Source organism: Neophocaena asiaeorientalis, unplaced genomic scaffold, assembly GCF_003031525.2.
Source record: "Neophocaena asiaeorientalis asiaeorientalis breed wild unplaced genomic scaffold, Neophocaena_asiaeorientalis_V1.1 scaffold145, whole genome shotgun sequence".
Lineage (NCBI taxonomy): Eukaryota > Metazoa > Chordata > Mammalia > Artiodactyla > Phocoenidae > Neophocaena > Neophocaena asiaeorientalis.
The window spans coordinates 2,153,514-2,172,395 of NW_020172629.1; the positions used below are offsets into that span (position 1 = coordinate 2,153,514).

Genomic DNA, 18,882 nt, shown 5'->3' on the forward strand with positions numbered 1-18,882 from the left:
CCCTCCTTCTTCCCTCCCTTCCCCCCCTCCCATCCTCTCTTTATTCTTTCTCTGTTTCCTTGCCATGTCTCATCCACTCCTCCATATTTCTCTTTCCTCCCTCCTCGTCGCCCTGTGATACTGACCTGCAGATCAGATTTACAGGTGGTGAAGGAACAGTGTCAGCAGTGTGTGAAGCACTGACGCTTAAGACACGGAGCTCACGGTGGGAGTTGCCGCTGGTCTGGGTGCTGGTTGATCGCAGGGCAGCCGCGGGCGCTGCCCCTCCAGGCGGGCACTCAGAGAAGGGGCGGGGCTGCGGCCCGAGGGTGGTCAGCCTGTGTCCGAGGGCCCCGGGCCGAGACGCGAGGCTAGGCCCAGCCCCCCCAGCCCCTGTCCCGTCTGTGTTCCAGCCTAACAGCAGCAACGACAACATCCAGTCCATCACCTCCGGGGACTGGGACGCGACCAAGATCCTGGCCTACGACGAGACGCGGAGTAAGATGTGAGTGCGCGTGCGGGGCCGCCTCTCTGTGTTCTCCTCCCCTCACACGGTGCTCAGCACTCTCCCTCTTGGGCAGCGCCCCGAGGCCCTAGTTTCCTCACAAAAGTGCGCCCTCAGATTCCCACCCGACCACCCCACGTGCCACGTCTCGAGGTCCCCGTGAGGACGTCGGGCCTGCAGCCAGGACGGTGGCTGAGACGGTGGCTGTGCGGGGTGGCTGAGCCTTTGCTGGTTCCGGGCGGGACCCAAGGGTGCTGTGAGCCTGGCCTCGTTCAGGACAGCCGCTCCTGTCCTGGTGCAGGTTCACTGCTTTCCCCACTTCTCAGAGAAGTAGGGCCAAGGCTGAAAGAGGTCAAGTGCCTTCCTCCAGGCTGTGGGGTCAGTGGCAGGAAGAGCTAGGGTTCAGCTCAGGCAGTGGGGGAGTCCCCGCAGGAGCCAGGGTTCCCACGCAGGGGTCCCAGGCGGGCACGGGCCGCCGAGTCACGGGATCAGTCTTTGCGTCCAGCATGGAGCTGGCCCCGGGCGGGAACGTTCTCTCTGTGGACCCTGAGCAGCGCGTCCTCGGGGAGGTCTGCGGAGGCCGAGCCTGGCGCGCAGAAACACACCTGCCCCGCAGCCAGCTAACTGCCGTGCGCCTGCTGGTCTTTGCAGCTACTTCCTCAGCACGGAGGACCTGCCAAGGAGACGCCAGCTGTACAGGTGCGTCCCCCGACCCCCGCGCACGGCGGTCTCCCGCCAGAGGCTTCGCGTTCCAGAGTCACACCGTCAGCAGTACACGGGGGGCGGGGCGGCAGAGAGAGGCGCCAGCACACGTAATGCAGGCTGGGGAGAAATAACCGAAGATGCTGAGGCCCCCACATTGGAGGCATTATCATAGTTTTATGCTTTTACCAGACTGAGTCTCTCCCTCGGGAGACGTCTGACAGCCTTTCCTTTGACCTTAGTCGAAGCTGAACTTGGAAGGATCACTCTTGGCCGGGGTTTCACAGGAGGGAACTGGGGTTTGGGAATGTACGGGTGGACTGGGGTGGGGTCAGCCCTACTGCCCTGGCCTCCTCCACGTGGGCGCTGGCTGAGTTCCGTAGTCTCGAAGGGGGCGAAGCAGGGCTGGTCTCTGCATCCTGCAGAGGACAAGGTGTTCTTCAGGGTCCGTCCACCTTCAGCATAAACCTCGTGGCCTGCCCCCCGCCCCAGTTCCCGTTCTCACCAGGGAGAACTTGTGCTTCTGAAGTGGGGTTCTCCCGAGGAGCTTTCTGCCCGTAAAGCGGAGGAGGGCGTGAGGCACTGTCACCTCCACCGCTTTGCTCTCCAGACGGGAAGGAGGGGACAGCTGGTTCCTGCCCCACACACGAGGGCCACCTAAGAGGACGCTACTGCGTTGTGGCCCTCGTGGCCTGGACGGAGCCGATGCCAGGCTCCCCTCCCCCACCACCGGGAGTCGGGGAAGCCCCATCGGGTGCACGGCCGCCCTCCCGTCCGCCGGCCCCTGTGCTGACAGTAAGGGCTGCACTAGGGAGAGAGGCACTGCCTTTCGGAGGCAGAGGAAACTCCGGCAAATCCACGCCGTCACAGGTCTGCTTCTCTCTGTGGATGGCTCATCTCTGCTTGTCTACCAGGATAATCCCACCAGTCCCGTCACCAAATTAGCCAAAGCGATGGAGGCCGGCCGCCTGCGCTTCCTCTGACCTGTCCTGTCTCCCGTGAAGCGTCTTCACTCTTGTAGACCGCTTTCACGTTAGCAGCCTTCCCACGCCACACACTCAGACCTGGACTTCTTCCAGGTTTATTGGAAGATGCCTCGGTGTCTTATAGCTTCTGGAAACACGTTAGGCCTTCCTGACGTGAAACTGTGCTTGACCAGAGCGGTCCTGGGTGACACCTGAAGGGGTGAGAAGCGCCCCGGCACCTCTGCACCGGCTGTGGCAGCGGCTGGAGCCCCACACCGCTGCTGTTTCTGGAGCCCCTGCCGTGTCCTGTCCCGGCGGCAGGTGCTCTGAGGGGAGTGAAAGATCCAGAACACGTAGCTTCCGTTCCTAAAGTGCTAGTCGCCTGCTCAGAGGGATGAGGCACTAGAAATAATACCCCCCACCCGACACTCCCATCAGGACACGCCTGGGCCTGCGTGACTCCCAGGAAGCAGCCATGCTGAGTGCTCCTGGCGGGTTGGGGGTGGACCGCCCTTAGGACGGCCCCGTGGGAGGGTGACAGCAGAGCCAGCACTCGAGGCATGCCAGCAAGGAGACAGGTGGGAGGATGGCGCCCCCAGATGACCGCGCGGGAGAGAAGCCAGCGTGATGGGCGCGGGGGCTGGAGCCGAGGGTCTCGCCCCTGGTGACAGCCCCACCCGCTCCCTGTCCCTGCAGCGCCAACACGGTGGGCAGCTTCAACAGGCAGTGCCTGTCTTGCGACCTGGTGGACAACTGCGCCTACTTCAGCGCCTCTTTCAGCCCCAGCGCCGACTTCTTCCTGCTCAAGTGCGAAGGTGAGTTCTGCCACCGAGTGACACCTCTTTCTAAGGCGCCCCTGGGACCCGGCAGAGCTCCGCGATCCCGGGACAGGTAGGGCCGCCTAGCTGGGGATGTCGGCTCTCGCAGGAGCAGCCTTCCTGCATCACCTCTGCCAGGTGTGTTACTGGTATTTTACATCTTATAAAGGGTTGCAGCTTACCAGAGTGCTTTGTACATGCTGTGCCGGTTAACCCCAAAGTTCACCTGCATTTTCCTTAAAAAAATGTGTATCTTACACGTTGACGGACACAGGCCATCTGTAAAGGTGGTAAAACAATTTCAGAAATTCTTCAGCATATGTAAGGATTGAGGTAATATAAAAGAAGATTCAGACAGGAAAAAATTCTTTTCCTACCACCGAATTCATGGATGATTTAGTCCAAACTTTAGAACTTAATCACACCAGTCAGCATATACAAAATAGTAGACCAAGTCCCATTGTGGGCACAAAGAAATACCTTTGCATCTTGTCCTCATGTCTTGAAAAGATAGGGGCCCACGGAAAGGTGAGAAATAATAAATATGGTTTTAGCGAAATACATCTCAGAGAAGAGCTTGATCTACTGAGATAATCTCCAGGGGTGAGAGTACACCACGGGCAGAGACAGGCCGACACCGGGAACGATTGAATCCTACGGTCCGGGTGAAGACTGAAGAATCTTTATCAGACTGCCTTTGATAGCCTTTGATAGCCACTCAGTAGCTCGGGACCTCAGCCTCTTTTTATCAGCGTTGTCATCCAAAATCTCAGCCCCTCCTCACCAAGCTCAGTCCCAGACATTCTCCTAGGATAATGTGATGGGAGAGAATTGTGTGTTGGGGGGTTGGGGCACTTCTGAAATGCAGCAGTAGCCCCCATTCCCCTTGAAGCTCATCTTACCAGACTCCTCCCTTGCCAGCAAGACCTGTTGCCCCAGGGCACGACCTTCATGATATTACACGTTGGGGAAGTGCAGAGGTGTGTAGAGCTCTGAGATTGGGAACTGCGGTGAGCAGGCCCGCTAGGGGAAAGAGACAGCAGCCTGACAGGAGCTGCAGGGCCAGAAATCTGAAGTCTTACCTGTCGAAGGAGGAGGCGGCTTTACAGTGTAGAAGGTCGTGATAAGATACCGAAGGGGAAATTGAAGTCAATCTAAAGAAGAACTTTAGAACGTCCTAGAAGGAATGGTTGGGTGGGAAAGGTGACAGAACCTCCCTCAAGGAAGGTCTCTAAGCAAGGGCAGACATCACGTACCAGAAATAGGTTTAAATATGAGGCAGAGAGTAAGCTGGGGGCCTCAAGGTCCGTGTTGTAACTGGCCGAGGCAGTCACGATTTGGATCTCGTTCTTGGGTTCTTACTAACGTTCACTAGTATTTGCTCCATCGTCATCTTTCACAGAACCCAGCCTCTTATCTATCAACAAATTCTTTCTCTGCTTCCCTTAGCTCCTGCTAAGCTCTGCAGGGTCTTCTCACTCCAGAGTTTAGTGGGAATGGCCTCGTTCTGAGGACGGCAGCCTTCTGTTGTCCAGTTTCCACAGACTCTAGCCCAGGGTTGAAATTGAAAGGTTCTCCCAGGACATCTGTGGCCCTGGGTTCAGGCAAGGAAGCTCCCATGTCCGTGCGGTGGATGTAAAAATGGCGCCCATGTTGGGAGGCCACTTGGACAGTGTGCGTGGAGATCACTGAACAGTCGTTCATGTGCAGATTTCCCATCCTGCAAGCGTTCCATCCTGAGGGAGATAACATTTCTTTCTCTGTTTGTGTCCCAGCCAGTCTGAGGACGTTTTCTCTTTATTAAGCTGCTTGTATTGTGTGGTCTCGGATATTTTGTGTGAAGAGATAGGTCCTCAGTTGTCACTGTGAAGGAAAACAGAAGCAGAGGACACGTACGGCCACGTCCCAGGTCACAGACATGACTCAGCCCCTGAGAACACCGTGATCTCAGCTTCAGAAGGATGGAGCATCCCTCCCCACAAATGCCTGGGTCCACTAGTAACGGAACAGATTCATGGAATTTGCAGGATAGGAGACCTCAGAGACCATCTGATCTGATCTCCATCCCCTGCTCCATTTTATTAAGAAATTTAACTCTTAATTGATCATGGAGTTGCCACCTCAGGATTTTCTGAATCATTTAAAACCTATTTAAAGATTTAGCCTAGGGCTTCCCTGGTGGCACAGTGGTTGGGAGTCCGCCTGCCGATGCAGGGGACACGGGTTTGTGATCCGTTCCGGGGGGATCCCACGTGCCGCGGAGCAGCTGGGCCCGTGAGCCATGGCCGCTGAGCCTGCGCGTCCGGAGCCTGTGGTCCGCAACGGGAGGGGCCGCAGCAGGGAGAGGCCCGCGTACCGCAAAAAAAAAAAAAAAAAGATTTAGCCTGTTGCCTCTTAAGATAAACATAAACTAGCCCTCTTTCCTACAAAACTGCTCTTTAAAATTTTTTCTATTAATAACCTATTTTCTGGCTAATGTAACTTGTATGCCCAAATCAACCTTTCCCCTAAAACCTAATCAAAACCTCATTTTTAAAAAGGGATTTTCTAAAAAGACGTAAATTTACAAAGACCGCAGAATGGATGAGGTGACTGAAGCAGCCAGCTTTACGGTTTACGGCTGCGGCCTGGACACAGTTACAGCAGTAAGTGCCTTAGCGCACCCTGAATTCAAATCCTGATCCTGCGGTGAGAGCTGAGCGGACACCCAGTTCACACCGTAGGCACTGGGGGTAACAGCCACTGGGGATGCGAGGGTGGGTTTAATGACACTTCAAAGGAGAAGTGATTACACACCCGGTTGGATTGCTTGGGGTGTTTTGTTGGTGAAGAAGCCTTGAGGAAAGCTTCAGATAAAGGTGTGGGTAGGGTCAGAATGTGAAACGCATCCCAGAGGGGCAAAAGTGCAAGTGAGAAGAAAAGTGAGAAACGGCAGAGGTCGTCGTGTGGAGGGGTCTTTGCAGCCTGCGAATCGCGGTCACTTCGTGGATGCATGCATGTAAGAGGCCGATTTACGATCCAAAAAGAGTTTTATTTTCCCACATTTCTCAGTAGATATAAACGTAGACCCCAGTGTGTAGCTCACAGCAACGTTTATTAAACTTGTCCCCTCCTGTTTATTTCTCTCACGTCCCAAAGCTGCTCTGAGACTGTTGAAAGCCTTGGACCACTGTTTCACTTCTCCTCCTCCTGCAGGACTTTATCGTGGGTATTAACCTGGCCTCTCAGATGCAACCAGAATAACAGCAACAACAAGAATCCCTCCTTTTTAGGCTGAGGGAAAATGTAGGGGCAACTGGACGATTCTCTGTGGTCAGTTAGGGAAAGGAAAATCTGTGAGTGCTCCCGCACTCAAAATTATTTGGCCTGTCGTGAAGGGAACTACAGATATTCGGCTTGGGCAGAGATTATGGTCAAAGGATTTAATAACTAGGGCAAGGTGGACCCCAACCAGCTGAAACAGAGGCCCAGTCAGAGCAGGCCCACAGCACATTAGGACATAAGGGCTAGGTATCATAGCAGATGTGAAATTGTGACAGCCCCGTATAAACTTAGTCCTTCCTCCTCCTTCCCGCCGACCTTCTATTATGATCGTTTCTGGTGGGTTTCTCTGATGTGGACCTGTCCCCTTAGCATACACTGTACTGCTCAGTGTTGTAGCGTCGTCATAGTGGATTGTAGCTTGTCAACTGCTTGCAGGCGGCACTTCTGTTTAATTAGACCTCTGGTGTATTGTTTTTCTCTTCATGTCCGGTTGCTCTGCTGTAGTGTGTCTTGTCCTTCCTCATCACTGTAGCGTTTCATTTAGTCTTATCATCATGTACTTTCTCTAATTTTTCATTAACATTTCTTCTGTGGTTTCTTAAAGCTTGCCACTTTTATATTTTTTTATAATTTTCAAGTTAGTAATTTTATTAAGTACGCGACCACTTAAAATACATACATATCTTTATACCTTTGCATACTGCTAGATTAAACGTAGATTAAAATAGAATATAGGTAAGTAAAGACTCGGAAATGTTTGTAATGCTCATATCCACTCATTACGTAGCCAGATCCCATCTATCTGTGTCAGTATTTGTATCTAAAGTAAGTACGCGACCACTTAAAATACATACGTTATCTTTATACCTTTGCATACTGCTAGATTAAACGTAGATTAAAATAGAATATAGGTAAGTAAAGACTCGGAAATGTTTGTAATGCTCATATCCACTCATTACGTAGCCAGATCCCATCTATCTGTGTCAGTATTTGTATCTAAACGGCATGGCTTTAGGTGATCCAGATACTTGCATAAGAGACACGTGTAAACCATATTCAGTAGAACCTCGTGGAAACTCACTTACCTATTTAATATAGAGGTTTAGGTTCCTTTCCAGATCTCTGGGGTCTGGCAGTGAAGCCAGCTGCATCCAAAAGATTGTATTATGACATAACATTTTATAATGAAATCATATCTATTCTGGGGTATACCAGTAAGCCGTTGTTTACATGCCTAGTTGGTCTCAATGACCCTGGGAGATGGGTGACAGAAATACTTAATATTTGTCCAGCTTCTTACGATTTGAAAAGTACATTCTTATGGTATAATACTTGACGTTCATATTCCCTTTTTTTTTTTGAAGCTTTGAAATGCATTTTTTTTTTTTGGAGTACCGTTGATTTACAATGTTGTGTTAGTTTCAGGTGTACAGCAAAGTGAATCCATTCTTTTTCAGATTCTTTACAAAACAGAAACAGACTCACAGATCTCGAAATCAAACTTACGGTTACCAGAGGGGGAACGTGGGGGGAAGTGATAAATTAGGAGATTGGGATGAACATATACACAGTACTTTACCTAAAATAGATAACTAACAGGGAACTTTACTGAATATTCTGTGATAACATATTCCCATTTCTGACACCTTGCAATTTTTACTCTTATCACAAACAGACCTCCTTAGAGTTCCCTAAACTCAGTGTTCCCCAGTTCCATGCTTTTTTGTCTCTGACTGCCTGATGAACTCCCGTACATCCTCCAGGGTTCCTCTCAGGCAAGGGTTGATTTTTATCCCCTCCCAGGAGGGTTGAACTGGCAGCGGTGAGCTCGCCCTGGCAGCGTGGATGTGACTGTGGGTTCACCCTGAGACCGGGGCCTGGGACAGACGCTTGACTCCTCAGCTGTTGGGGTTGCCTGCGTCAGAAGCCTGGGACCTGCACCCTCCAGTCCTGGAAAAGCCCAATCTTATCGCTAAAGAGAAATGCACTCACCTTCTGTGTGGGTTTCCTGGGGCTGCCGCGACTGCGTGGCCTGAAGCAACAGAAAGTGATTCTCTCACAGCCCTGGAGGTGGAGTCTGAAAGCGGGTTGTGTGCTGCGGGGCCTCCCCCATCCTAGCGGCAGCCCCTCCCTGCGCCTGCCTCCAGACCCTCTCCTCGCAAGGACACCAGTCACGGGGCTCCCAAACCCCAAGTGGCCTCCTCTTAACTTGGTCACATTTACAAATAATTGGTTACAGTTTCTTCCAAGTAGGGTCTTGTCCACAGGCGCTGGGGGTTAGGACTTCACCACATCTTTAGGGGGACACAACTCAACTCACAGTGACTCCCCCCACCTGAGACCCATATCACCTTCTCAAATAAGAAAGAGAGGACAGAAAACTATTGCTGTTCTTCTCGGGGATGCAGAACGAAGGGCAGCCACGGTAGGCTGTGTGCCAGAGACCATTCTTAACGCTTTTACCACGTTCCAGAAGGCAGGAGAGGGTCCCCTGGAAAGTCGTGGGGTGCAGATGGTGTCTTTGCAAGGCAACTCTGACATGTTAGAGAAGAAGACGGCTCCAGTGTCCATTTCCTCCAGGAAGTCTTCTTCCAGGTCATCGGGCGAAATAAATCCTCACGTTTCATGGAGCTGTGAAAAGTGGTTGGCTTTTCTCCTCCCCAAGTAAACTCGACCCTGAACAACTGAGTCAGAGCACGTGAACTCGTGAGTTTTCACGATCACAGCCTCTGTGTGGAGAAGTGGACTTTCCTCTTCAAACTGAAGCCCAGGAACACGATTCATTTCCCTATAGGTTTGTCAGGAGGACTCCACCATCCCTGTTTCTGGGAAACAGCTAAACACCACCAGGAAAACGGGCCCCGTGTGTGAATCAGGTGTGTGCAGCTTCATCCGAAACATTTTTTATATTTTTAAAAATAAATAAATGAACATCGTTTTCTTGGAACAAACGCGAGAACTAGAACATTCCTTCCCACTCTGAGTGAGGAAACAACCTGCAGTGGTGACTCGTGCTGCAGACTGAGCCTCCCCTCCCCCTGTGAAACCCTGGTGTAGCAGCTGCTCTTAAGGTCACCGCGTCAGCGGCCTCGTTTATCAAGACAGGCTTCTCCATCCTGAAGTCGAATTGAAACAGAATAGGACCCAAGCTGCTAATAAAGTGAATGACTGTGTCCCGATTACTGCCCTTACTATTAAGTTCTCCCGGGGGCCTCTACCATTGCCAGGTTTGCTGCCATCAAGAAACATGGAAAGGATGGTGACGGGGGGCAATGAAGTCAGAGTCCGAAGGCCCGGGCTGGACTCAAGGCTCTGCCTCTTACTGGCTCTGTGACTCGGGCGTGACAGTTAAGCTTGCTAAATGCTCCGTTTCCTCATCTGGAAAATCGGGAATAACTACTATTTCATCAAGTCAGGAGGATTAATCAAGAGAATGCATGTAAAGAGCTTAGCCTGGTGTCTGATACATAGCAAATGCCTAATAAATGTTGACTAAGGTTGTGATCACAGCTGTCATCACCACCATCATCACCTTAGCAATCAATTAAGAATGTCTTAGATATTTACTGGCTACTAACTCAGGATCCAGGGCTTGGGGCTGAGGCTACAGAGGGTTAGCTTCCATGAAATTAAGTCACATCCCTTACTTAGTGCCTCCAAATGAACAAACTCCCTCATCCCTCACAAGGTGGAGCTGGGAGCCCTGGGTCTGCGCTTACACTAGCAGGGTAGAAAGTTCCAGAAGGGAGCATGGCTGCCGCAGTCTCGGAGCATTAACCAACCATCGGGTAGGCGTGGCAGTGAAGCGGCTGGTGACTTCAGGGGTGGCTCTGCCTAAGGGGCCTCCACAGCTGGGTCTTGGCAGTGTTAGGAAGTAACCACATTTTCCCCTTTTCTTTGATATTTCCTCTTTCCGTGCCATGTCCCCTCTCTGCCTTTACTCCTTCAGACACCCAGTGCTGCCAGCCGCCCCGGCCGCATCCTGCCCTTGGGAACCGTAATTAAGTGGGAAAACGCACGCGGCTGTGCGTCTGCGCCGCGTGAGTGCACCTGGAGTCTTGTTCTTAAGGGAGCAGCGGAGGAGGCCGGGTGGAAAATCAGAGTCAGTCTCGCAGCCCAGCTCCCCTTGCCCGGAAGCTGGTGGCCGTGGCACAGTGGATGAGAAGGATTCAGAGGCCAGGTCAAGGTTCGGTGAGAAAGAGTGTCGTCAACAATTGATGCGTCACATGTGCCTCGTGCAGCAGTGAGGGGGGAGGGATGCCCACGTGCCACGCACCTGTCACGTGTGGTGTCATCCCTGAAAGAAGTGAGTACGCCCCTCTTGAGGAAACTGACGTGGGACATATTTGGAGGTTGAGGTCCATCCTGAGCTCACCTTGTCCTACAGAATGAAGTAAAGCACATTTTCGTACAGGGCGCTACCGTCTTAAAGCATTGTGGTCGGGGAGGTGAAAGAGACAACACATCATTTCAGAGAACAGAAATGTGCATTTGTGAAGGAACAGTCGTGGAGACCCCATGACTGGAAGGAACAGAAGTGGCTACGATCCTGACACCACCACAGAAGGTCTCCCGAGGGAAGGCTGCTGCCCAAAACTTCCGACTGAAGGACAGCTCTGTCTGTCGTGCATCTTTTGGATGGGGGAAAAGAAAGACCCAGATCCCTCCAAAGAGACCTGGGGAAGCACTGGTTCACACTCACTCCTACAGTGTACGGCTAAGCAGGTGTCCCCTATGTCCTGACCCAACGTAGGAATTATATATGCTGTTTCTGTTCAGGTTAATTCAAATCACTCACACCAACTATAAACGAGGAGCCTCAAAGCTAAATAATAATAATAACATAATGCTAACGATACATAACATTTATCATTATAAAGAATATAATAAGTAATGTTAATAATAAATACTCTGCATCATTGAGGAAAGTCTGTTAATTAGCTTCAGACATGTAGGCTGATAGCAAGTCTCAACAACAGGATGTGAAAGGGGAAAACAAATGGTTTGGTTCTGCAAACTACCTAATCCTCTAGACATCTCTTAATCCAAGTTTCCAAGGCATTAACCTGGGCTGCCCTTTTTAATTGTGGGTTTGTGAAGGTGAATGTTTGGAACTGGGTTTGAAACTCCTTGGAGCATTGCTTGTGTGTCTGAGAGTGAGACCATCTGTTCGATCTCTCAGACATTTGGAGCTACTTCCTTTGAGGTCGCAGGTTCCAAGAACAAGGAGAGGGATTCTCGAGGCAGGTGATCTCACGAGCATCATTACACGGGTGCTTTGGAAGACGCTGCCAGCCCCCAAGCATACCCTCCGTAGGAGCCCTGTTGCTCCCTGATAACAGCCAAAGGAACAGAACTTCTCACTTGCCCAGGTAGCACTTCCCTGTCACCCAGCAAGCGTCTGAACTGGGCTGGTGCCTGGTGCCAGCAAACTTCTCTGCAAAATGGAGGTCATATCCTGGTAGTGTGCTGCTTGAGATGTCCACGAAAAATAGCTAATGTTACTTGAGGCGGCAGCAGTGCCCCTAGACCCATGCACTGCTCTCCTCCTGCAGCCTGACTCTAGGTGGGAACAGCCCTTATCGCCAGTCCGCCTTCAGGGCCTCCCTCTGACCAGTCCACTTCCCTCCCGAGTACCAGACCCTCCTTCCTAAAGATGATTTCTCTGCCGAGTGTCTTCCTGGGCACATACATTTCTCTCTTTTCTAAGTAAGATGGTAGAAGAAACATAACTAAAAAATAAATGACTCCCCTGGGCCACCGAAAAGGAGACCATCAATGGAACAGGATATGGAAGGATTTTTGAAAAGTAAATATAAATGGACCACATTGAAAATGAAAGCCAACGACTAGGATATGTGGCATGATTGGTGAAAGACACGGTTACCAAAACATTAAAAATAAAGTTTGTTTTCCCAGAATTCAGATCAGATCGGAGGCGACAGAGGATGGGAGCTGAAGGTCATCATGGACTAAGAAAGCCTCATTTACGGGGCTGAGAGGGGACGCCCAGCCCCTGCTCCGTATTTGCCCTGGACAGTTAAAGAGGTGCTTGGCCGTGGGGGGTCTCCCGGAGTGGACACTGGCCGGAGCAGGAAGTGGGGCTGTGCCTTGAGTGGCCTCAAAGACAAGGAGCCCAAGCGCTAAGGATGGCGGCTAACTGCTGCCTCTGCCCACCCCCAGGACCTAGCATCACTGGCCCCCCACCCACCATCAGCACCCAGCATCCCTGGGCCCCTGCCCACCCCTGGGATCCGGCATCAGCATTGTAGCATCTGTGACCACCGCGAGGGCGTGCACTCCTGAACAGGACCCTCCCCGCCACATGGCAGCAGCCAACCAGAGATCACTGAGACACAAATGTGAAAGGGAGGCCTCAGACTGAACATCAGAAACAGAAACCCCAGGAGAAACATTCGCACGATCACTTCTATTTACTGCTGTAACTCTCACTGGAAATGTCCTCAAAGAGTCCTCCAGCAGAAGGATTTCCCAGAAGGCCTTCTCTTTCACACATCTGCTAAAGGGTTACTCTCCAAAATAAGTACCTGTGTCGATCTTATGGGCTGTGCATCAAGTCCATGAGACTGTTGGCTGCCAGAAAGCTTAGAGGGAAATCTATAGCCCATGTGGGTAGGGCTTTGCAGCACACGTTTGTTATTCTAGCTGTTTCCTGAATTTCTCTCTGTCTTTTTTCTTGTCTTCATTTTTACATTGTTCTGCTTTTCTCATCCACTCTTTTTATGCTTATTTTTATCTATGCATTTATATCTTTCCTATCTGCCTTAAATCCTGTTTGTCTCAGGACCCAGGGCAGATGGACAGAAAACAGGTGAAAGGGGAGTGATCGACCAGTTGAGTGGCAGATGGAAACATCAAACGGCTCCTTCACATAGCATCCAAGGCTGTCCTTGGCCTGGCCCCACCGTACTTACCCCACCTGTAGAGCACTACTCCTGGGTTAGAGCATTTCAAACACTTGGCAGCACAACCATTTTCCAAGCGAAATGGTAAAGGAACTAATACAAGACATAAAAATGATGTCTTATTAGCATTAAAAGTTCAGAAGCATAGCGTGTGCTTTTCAGTTGAATCAAAGAAGGCAGTAAGACCATTCTGATGAATACAGAATGTACATAATATAAGTTAGGGAATGCAGGTAAAAGTTACAGCCTTTCATTAATTACCTTCAACATCCATGAAATTAACCAAACCTTCAGAACCACTGCTGCCCTTCCTTTAGGGCCACTGTTGGAATAAATGGCTTAGGTTTTTCTGTCATGTCAATACCTATAAAGCTCTCTACCTAAACCTTCGAGGCCTGTTAAATATCTTACACAACCTCCAAGGTCCAACCCGTGAACTTCCTCTAATCACACCCTCTCCCTCCTCGGGGCTCTGAGAGCATTTTTTGCCTCTCTTATCTTTTGTAACTTCTACCCCTCACTTCTAGGCGCCAAGCTCACCAAGGCAGGGCCTGTTTGATTGGCATCTACACAGCAGCCTCATAACGGACTGAATATTGATACATGAACGTTCACCGAGCGCCAGCAATGTGCCAGGGCTCTGACATGCGCCCGGTGTGTTCTGGAGGCCTGGAGACCCAGCCCAAGGCCCGAGGGAGCGGAGCTGTGAAAGCGTTCCTCCCACACTTCCTGCACAGCTGCCCACTGATGGGCCCAGTGCCCCCTCCCCCGCCCCCAGGTGCTGGTCAGTTTTCCCCACAGTGCATCTCACACCTGCTGATATTCATGTGTTTCCAGTGCCTGTCTCACCCAGGGATGTCAGCTCTGTGTGGCAGGAACTTTCTATTCCCCACCACTTTGATCCCAGTTTCTAGAACATTGCCTGCACACAGTGGGTCCTCAGCAAATAAGTATTAATAGTTTTTGAAGGAATGAATAAAATCGACCTCAAAATGCTACACTTTGGGGCCAATATAGACTGAGCTTAAAGTCACAGTTATACCTTAGAACTTCCTAGAAAAGAAGCTAATTCACATGCCCTTGTAGGGTGCCATAAATGCTACCTCACGTGATCTAGAAAACCAAAATATTCTTTAAAACATTATCTCCTGCCATCACACACGCATACTTTTGTATGCTTACAAGATGCAGAACACTATGAACACTGATTTAATTTTTTTAGACAAATGTTGTAAACGAAGAAAGATGGTCAAAGTCAAAAAAAATAATGTAATATGCCATTTTAAATCATATGTTTAGGAGATTGGCCTAAATGAGTTTTCTAACTGAATATAGATCTTCTGGCAGACTTGATATGTTTCTTCTCTTTTGCCTCAGAGGGAAGCCCTGGGGCCTGTGGGTAAAGTTCAGGAAACAATGTTTCAACTTCATATAAAGAAAATGCCAGAGAGTTAGGAGCGTCACAACGTGGTTGTAACTGTAGGTGTGACGTATGTACACACGGTGGCCTTTGAAGCTTCCGTCCCAGGAGTTCTCCAGGTGGAAACTAGCTAACCAGTAAGAGATGTATCAGGAGGGTCCCTGTGGCTTTTGGGGACTAGATGACCTAGGATCCTTGCCCTAGTAGGAACCTCTGGTTGTTCTTTTCCGATGCCGACCTAATAGAGCAATTTTAGGGACCATCCCAGGATCCAGGCAGATTTGACACCTTCTCCAGACACCTGGGGTCTCTGGCCACATACAGTGGTGCTTATTTGAATAATGAAAAACTGAACACACTGAGAGATCCTAACATACATTCTAAGTCACCACCAAATCTGTGGGGTCAGTGAAGTCAGAATGTAGTATTTGGCTAGATGTACTGGGTTGCCTTTTTTGGAAACATGATGGTGGCCAGGTAAGGGGGTGTGGCGTCTCTTTCACAGACCCTCCGGTAGCCAGTGAGCCCTGGCGCTTCGTGCCCTGGCCGTCTACAGTAAGCTGTACTCTGCTGCCTTTGCCGCAGCTCACAATGCCTTAGGTAGGACTTGACTGCTCTTTCGTTGTGGCAGAGCCTGATTTCATAATCTGCATCACTTTTCAAAAAGGACACTTGGAAAATACCAGTTTTGTTTTTCCACTTAGCGGTTACTGGTGAAAATTTAGTTTTTTAGATGCATGTAAGGGAGCATTTCTTCTGGACTAAAGGAATCTTCTTCTTAAACAAACACTGCTGGCATATTTTGATCAACAGTAAAACATCCATCCATGTCCTCTACCCATGCTTGAATAGTAGGTGACTTTTTGTTAAAACCAGGGAACGTTATCTTATTGCCTAGCACAAATGAATTACAAGAATTAGATTGGAAATGTCTAGCTAGCTCTTAACAAAAGTTTCCATTTTAGACAAGGAGAACATAAAAAGAACTGATCCCAAACTTATTGATGCTAATGGAGAAGAAAAGGAATAAGGGAAAATCAGATGCTTCTGTAGCCAGGCATGTCTTCTTCTCCCAAACCTCGCTGTTTAAGAGAACGTGGGCAAACGCAAGGCTTAGTGGGGAAGGAAGGGATGTGAATGAGTGGACACCACTTCGTGTATTATAATGGGGAGCAGAGGGGGGACACAGACGAGAACAGACACTGCTCAGCCCTAGTCAGTTGTCCCCTTTCAGAAACTGTTATCTTCCGGTATTTCAACCCAAGTTCAGAATCCATATTTTTATATAAACATCTGATTTCTAAATGTTGGAAACCAACTAAAATTTGAAACAGTTTTCTTTTGGCTAAATAAAACATTTGCAGGCCACATCTGGCACACTGGTGACCAGTTTGTGATGTCCTGGTAGCGATGCGCTGGATTGGCAAAGGTAATTTCTTGTTTCGTGGTCCCGCTTATAAGCTGCCCACTTGGTTATCTTGAAATAACCAAAGCTTAAGTAGGCAGAGGGAGCTGTGACAGAGGTGGAAATGTTTCAGTCTCAAGGATCCATCCCTGGACACTCATGAATCCACATACTTTTTGTGTGTGTGTGTGTGTGTGATTATGGAACTTTGCTTTTTTTTTCTTCTTTTATAACATCTTTATTGGAGTATAATTGCTTTACAATGGTGTGTTAGTTTCTGCTTTATAACAAAGTGAATCAGTTATACATATACACATGTTACCATATCTCTTCCCTTCTGCGTCTCCTTCCCTTCCACCCTCCCTATCCCACCCCTCTAGGCGGTCACAAACCACCTAGCTGATCTCCCTGTGCTATGCGGCTGCTTCCCACTAGCTGTGTTTTACGTTTGGTAGTGTATATATGTCCATGCCACTCTCGCACTTTGTCCCAGCTTACCCTTCCCACTCCCCGTATCCTCAAGTCCATTCTCTAGTAGGTCTGCATCTTTATTCCCATCTTGCCCCTAGGTTCTTCTGAGGATTTTCTTTCTTTTTTTTTTTAGATTCCATATATATGTGTTAGCATACGGTATTTGTTTTTCTCTTTCTGACTTACTTCACTCTGTATGACAGTCTCTAGGTCCATCCACCTCACTACAGATAACTCAGTTTCATTCCTTTTTATGGCTGAGTAATATTCCACTGTATATATGTGCCACATCTTCTTTATCCATTCATCTGTTGATGGACACTTAGGTTGCTTCCATGTCCTGAGCTGCAATGAACATTTTGGTACATTGTAAATAGAGCTGCAATGAACATTTTGGTACATGACTCTTTTTGAACTATGGTGTTCTGAATTGCAAGCATTTAGTCCATTTATATTTAAGGTAATTATTGATATGTATATTCCTGTTCCCACTTTCTTAATTGTTTTGGGTTTATTATTGTAGGTCTTTTCCTTGTCTTGTGTTTCTTGCCTAGAGAAGTTCCTTTAGCATTTGTTGTAAAGCTGGTTTGGTGGTGCTGAACTCTCTCAGCTTTTGCTTGTCTGTAAAGGTTTTAATTTCTCCATCAAATCTGAATGAGATCCTTGCTGGGTAGAGTAATCTTGGTTGTAGGTTTTTCTCCTTCATCACTTTAAATATGTCCTGCCAGTCCCTTCTGGCTTGCAGAGTTTCTGCTGAAAGATCAGCTGTTAACCTTATGGGGATTCCCTTGTGTGTTATTTGTTGTTTTTCCCTTGCTGCTTTTAATATTTTTTCTTTGTATTTAATTTTTGATAGTTTGATTAATATGTATCTTTGCGTGTTTCTCATTGGATTTATCCTGTATGGAACTCTCTGTGCTTCCTAGACTTGATTAACTATTTCCTTTCCCATATTAGGGAAGTTTTCAACTATAATCTCTTCAAATATTTTCTCAGTCCCTTTTTTTTTCTCTTCTTGTTCTAGGACCCCTGTAATTCAAATGTTGGTGCATTTAATGTTGTCCCAGAGGTCTCTGAGACTGTCCTCAGTTCTTTTCATTCTTTTTTCTTTATTCTGCTCTGCAGTAGTTATTTCCACTATTTTATCTTCCAGGTCACTTATCCGTTCTTCTGCCTCAGTTATTCTGCTATTGATCCCATCTAGAGTGTTTTTAATTTCATTTATTGTGTTGTTCATCGTTGCTTGTTTTCTCTTTAGTTCTTCTAGGTCCTTGTTAAATGTTTCTTGCATTTTCTCTATTCTATTTCCAAGATTTTGGATCATCTTTACTATCATTATTCTGAATTCTTTTTCAGGTAGACTGCCTATTTCCTCTTCATTTGTTAGGTCTGGTGGGTTTTTATCTTGCTCCTTCATCTGTTGTGTGTTTTTCTGTCTTCTCATTTTGGTTATCTTAGTGTGTTTGGGGTCTCCTTTTCGCAGGCTGCATGTTCGTAGTTCCCGTTGCTTTTGGTGTCTGTCCCCAGTGGCTAAGGTTGGTTCAGTGGGTTGTGTAGGTTTCCTGGTGGAGGGGACTAGTGCCTGTGTTCTGGTGGATGAGGCTGGATCTTGTCTTTCTGGTGGGCAGGTCCATGTCTGGTGGTGTGTTTTGGGGTGTCTGTGGCCGTATGATTTTAGGCAGCCTCTGTGCTAATGGCTGGGATTGTGTTCCTGTCTTGCTAGTTGTTTGGCATAGGGTGTCCAGCACTGTAGATTGCTAGTCATTGAGTAGAGCTGGGTCTTGGCGTTGAAATGGATATCTCTGGGAGAGTTTTGCCATTTGATATTACGTGGAGCTGAGAGGTCTCTTGTGGACCAGTGTCCTGAAGTTGGCTCTCCCACCTCTGAGGCACAGCCCTGACGCCTGGCTGGAGCACTAAGAGCCTGTCCTCCACAGGGCTCAGAATAAAAGGGAGAAAAAATAGAAGGAAAGAGGATAAAATAAAGATAAAATAAACTTATTAAAATAAAAAATTATTAAGAAAAAAAATTTTTTTAAGTAAAGGAAAGAAAGAAAAAAAAATCAGACGGTCAGAACCCTAGGACAAATGATGAAAGCAAAGCTATACAGACAAAATCTCACACAGAAGCATACACATGTGGAGCTTTAATCCGCTGCCCCTGAGGCTGCTGGGAGAGATTTCCCTTTCTCTTCTTTGTTCGCACAGCTCCCGGGGCTCAGCTTTGGATGTGGCCCCGCCTCTGCGTGTAGGTCGCCGGAGGACGTTTGTTCTTCGCTCAGACAGGACGGACGGGGTTAAAGGAGCCGCTGATTCGGGAGCTCTGGCTCACTCAGGCCACGGGGAGGGAGGGGCACGGAGTGCGGGGCGGGCCTGCGGCGGCAGAGGCCGGCGTGACGTTGCACGAGCCTGAGGCGCGCCGTGCGT

The 18,882-nt window shown here is 48.9% G+C and overlaps 1 protein-coding gene across 1 annotated transcript in view; it reads left to right on the top strand.

The window, feature by feature from the left end:
• The window catches only part of DPP6 (dipeptidyl peptidase like 6), a 541,522-nt gene that overhangs the window by 450,182 nt on the left and 72,458 nt on the right, over nucleotides 1-18,882 (top strand). Inside the window, exons 14-16 of the mRNA XM_024739199.1 lie at nucleotides 393-484; nucleotides 1,136-1,183; nucleotides 2,848-2,966. Coding sequence (XP_024594967.1) covers nucleotides 393-484; nucleotides 1,136-1,183; nucleotides 2,848-2,966 — 259 coding nt within the window. The remainder of the gene's footprint in view (nucleotides 1-392; nucleotides 485-1,135; nucleotides 1,184-2,847; nucleotides 2,967-18,882) is intronic.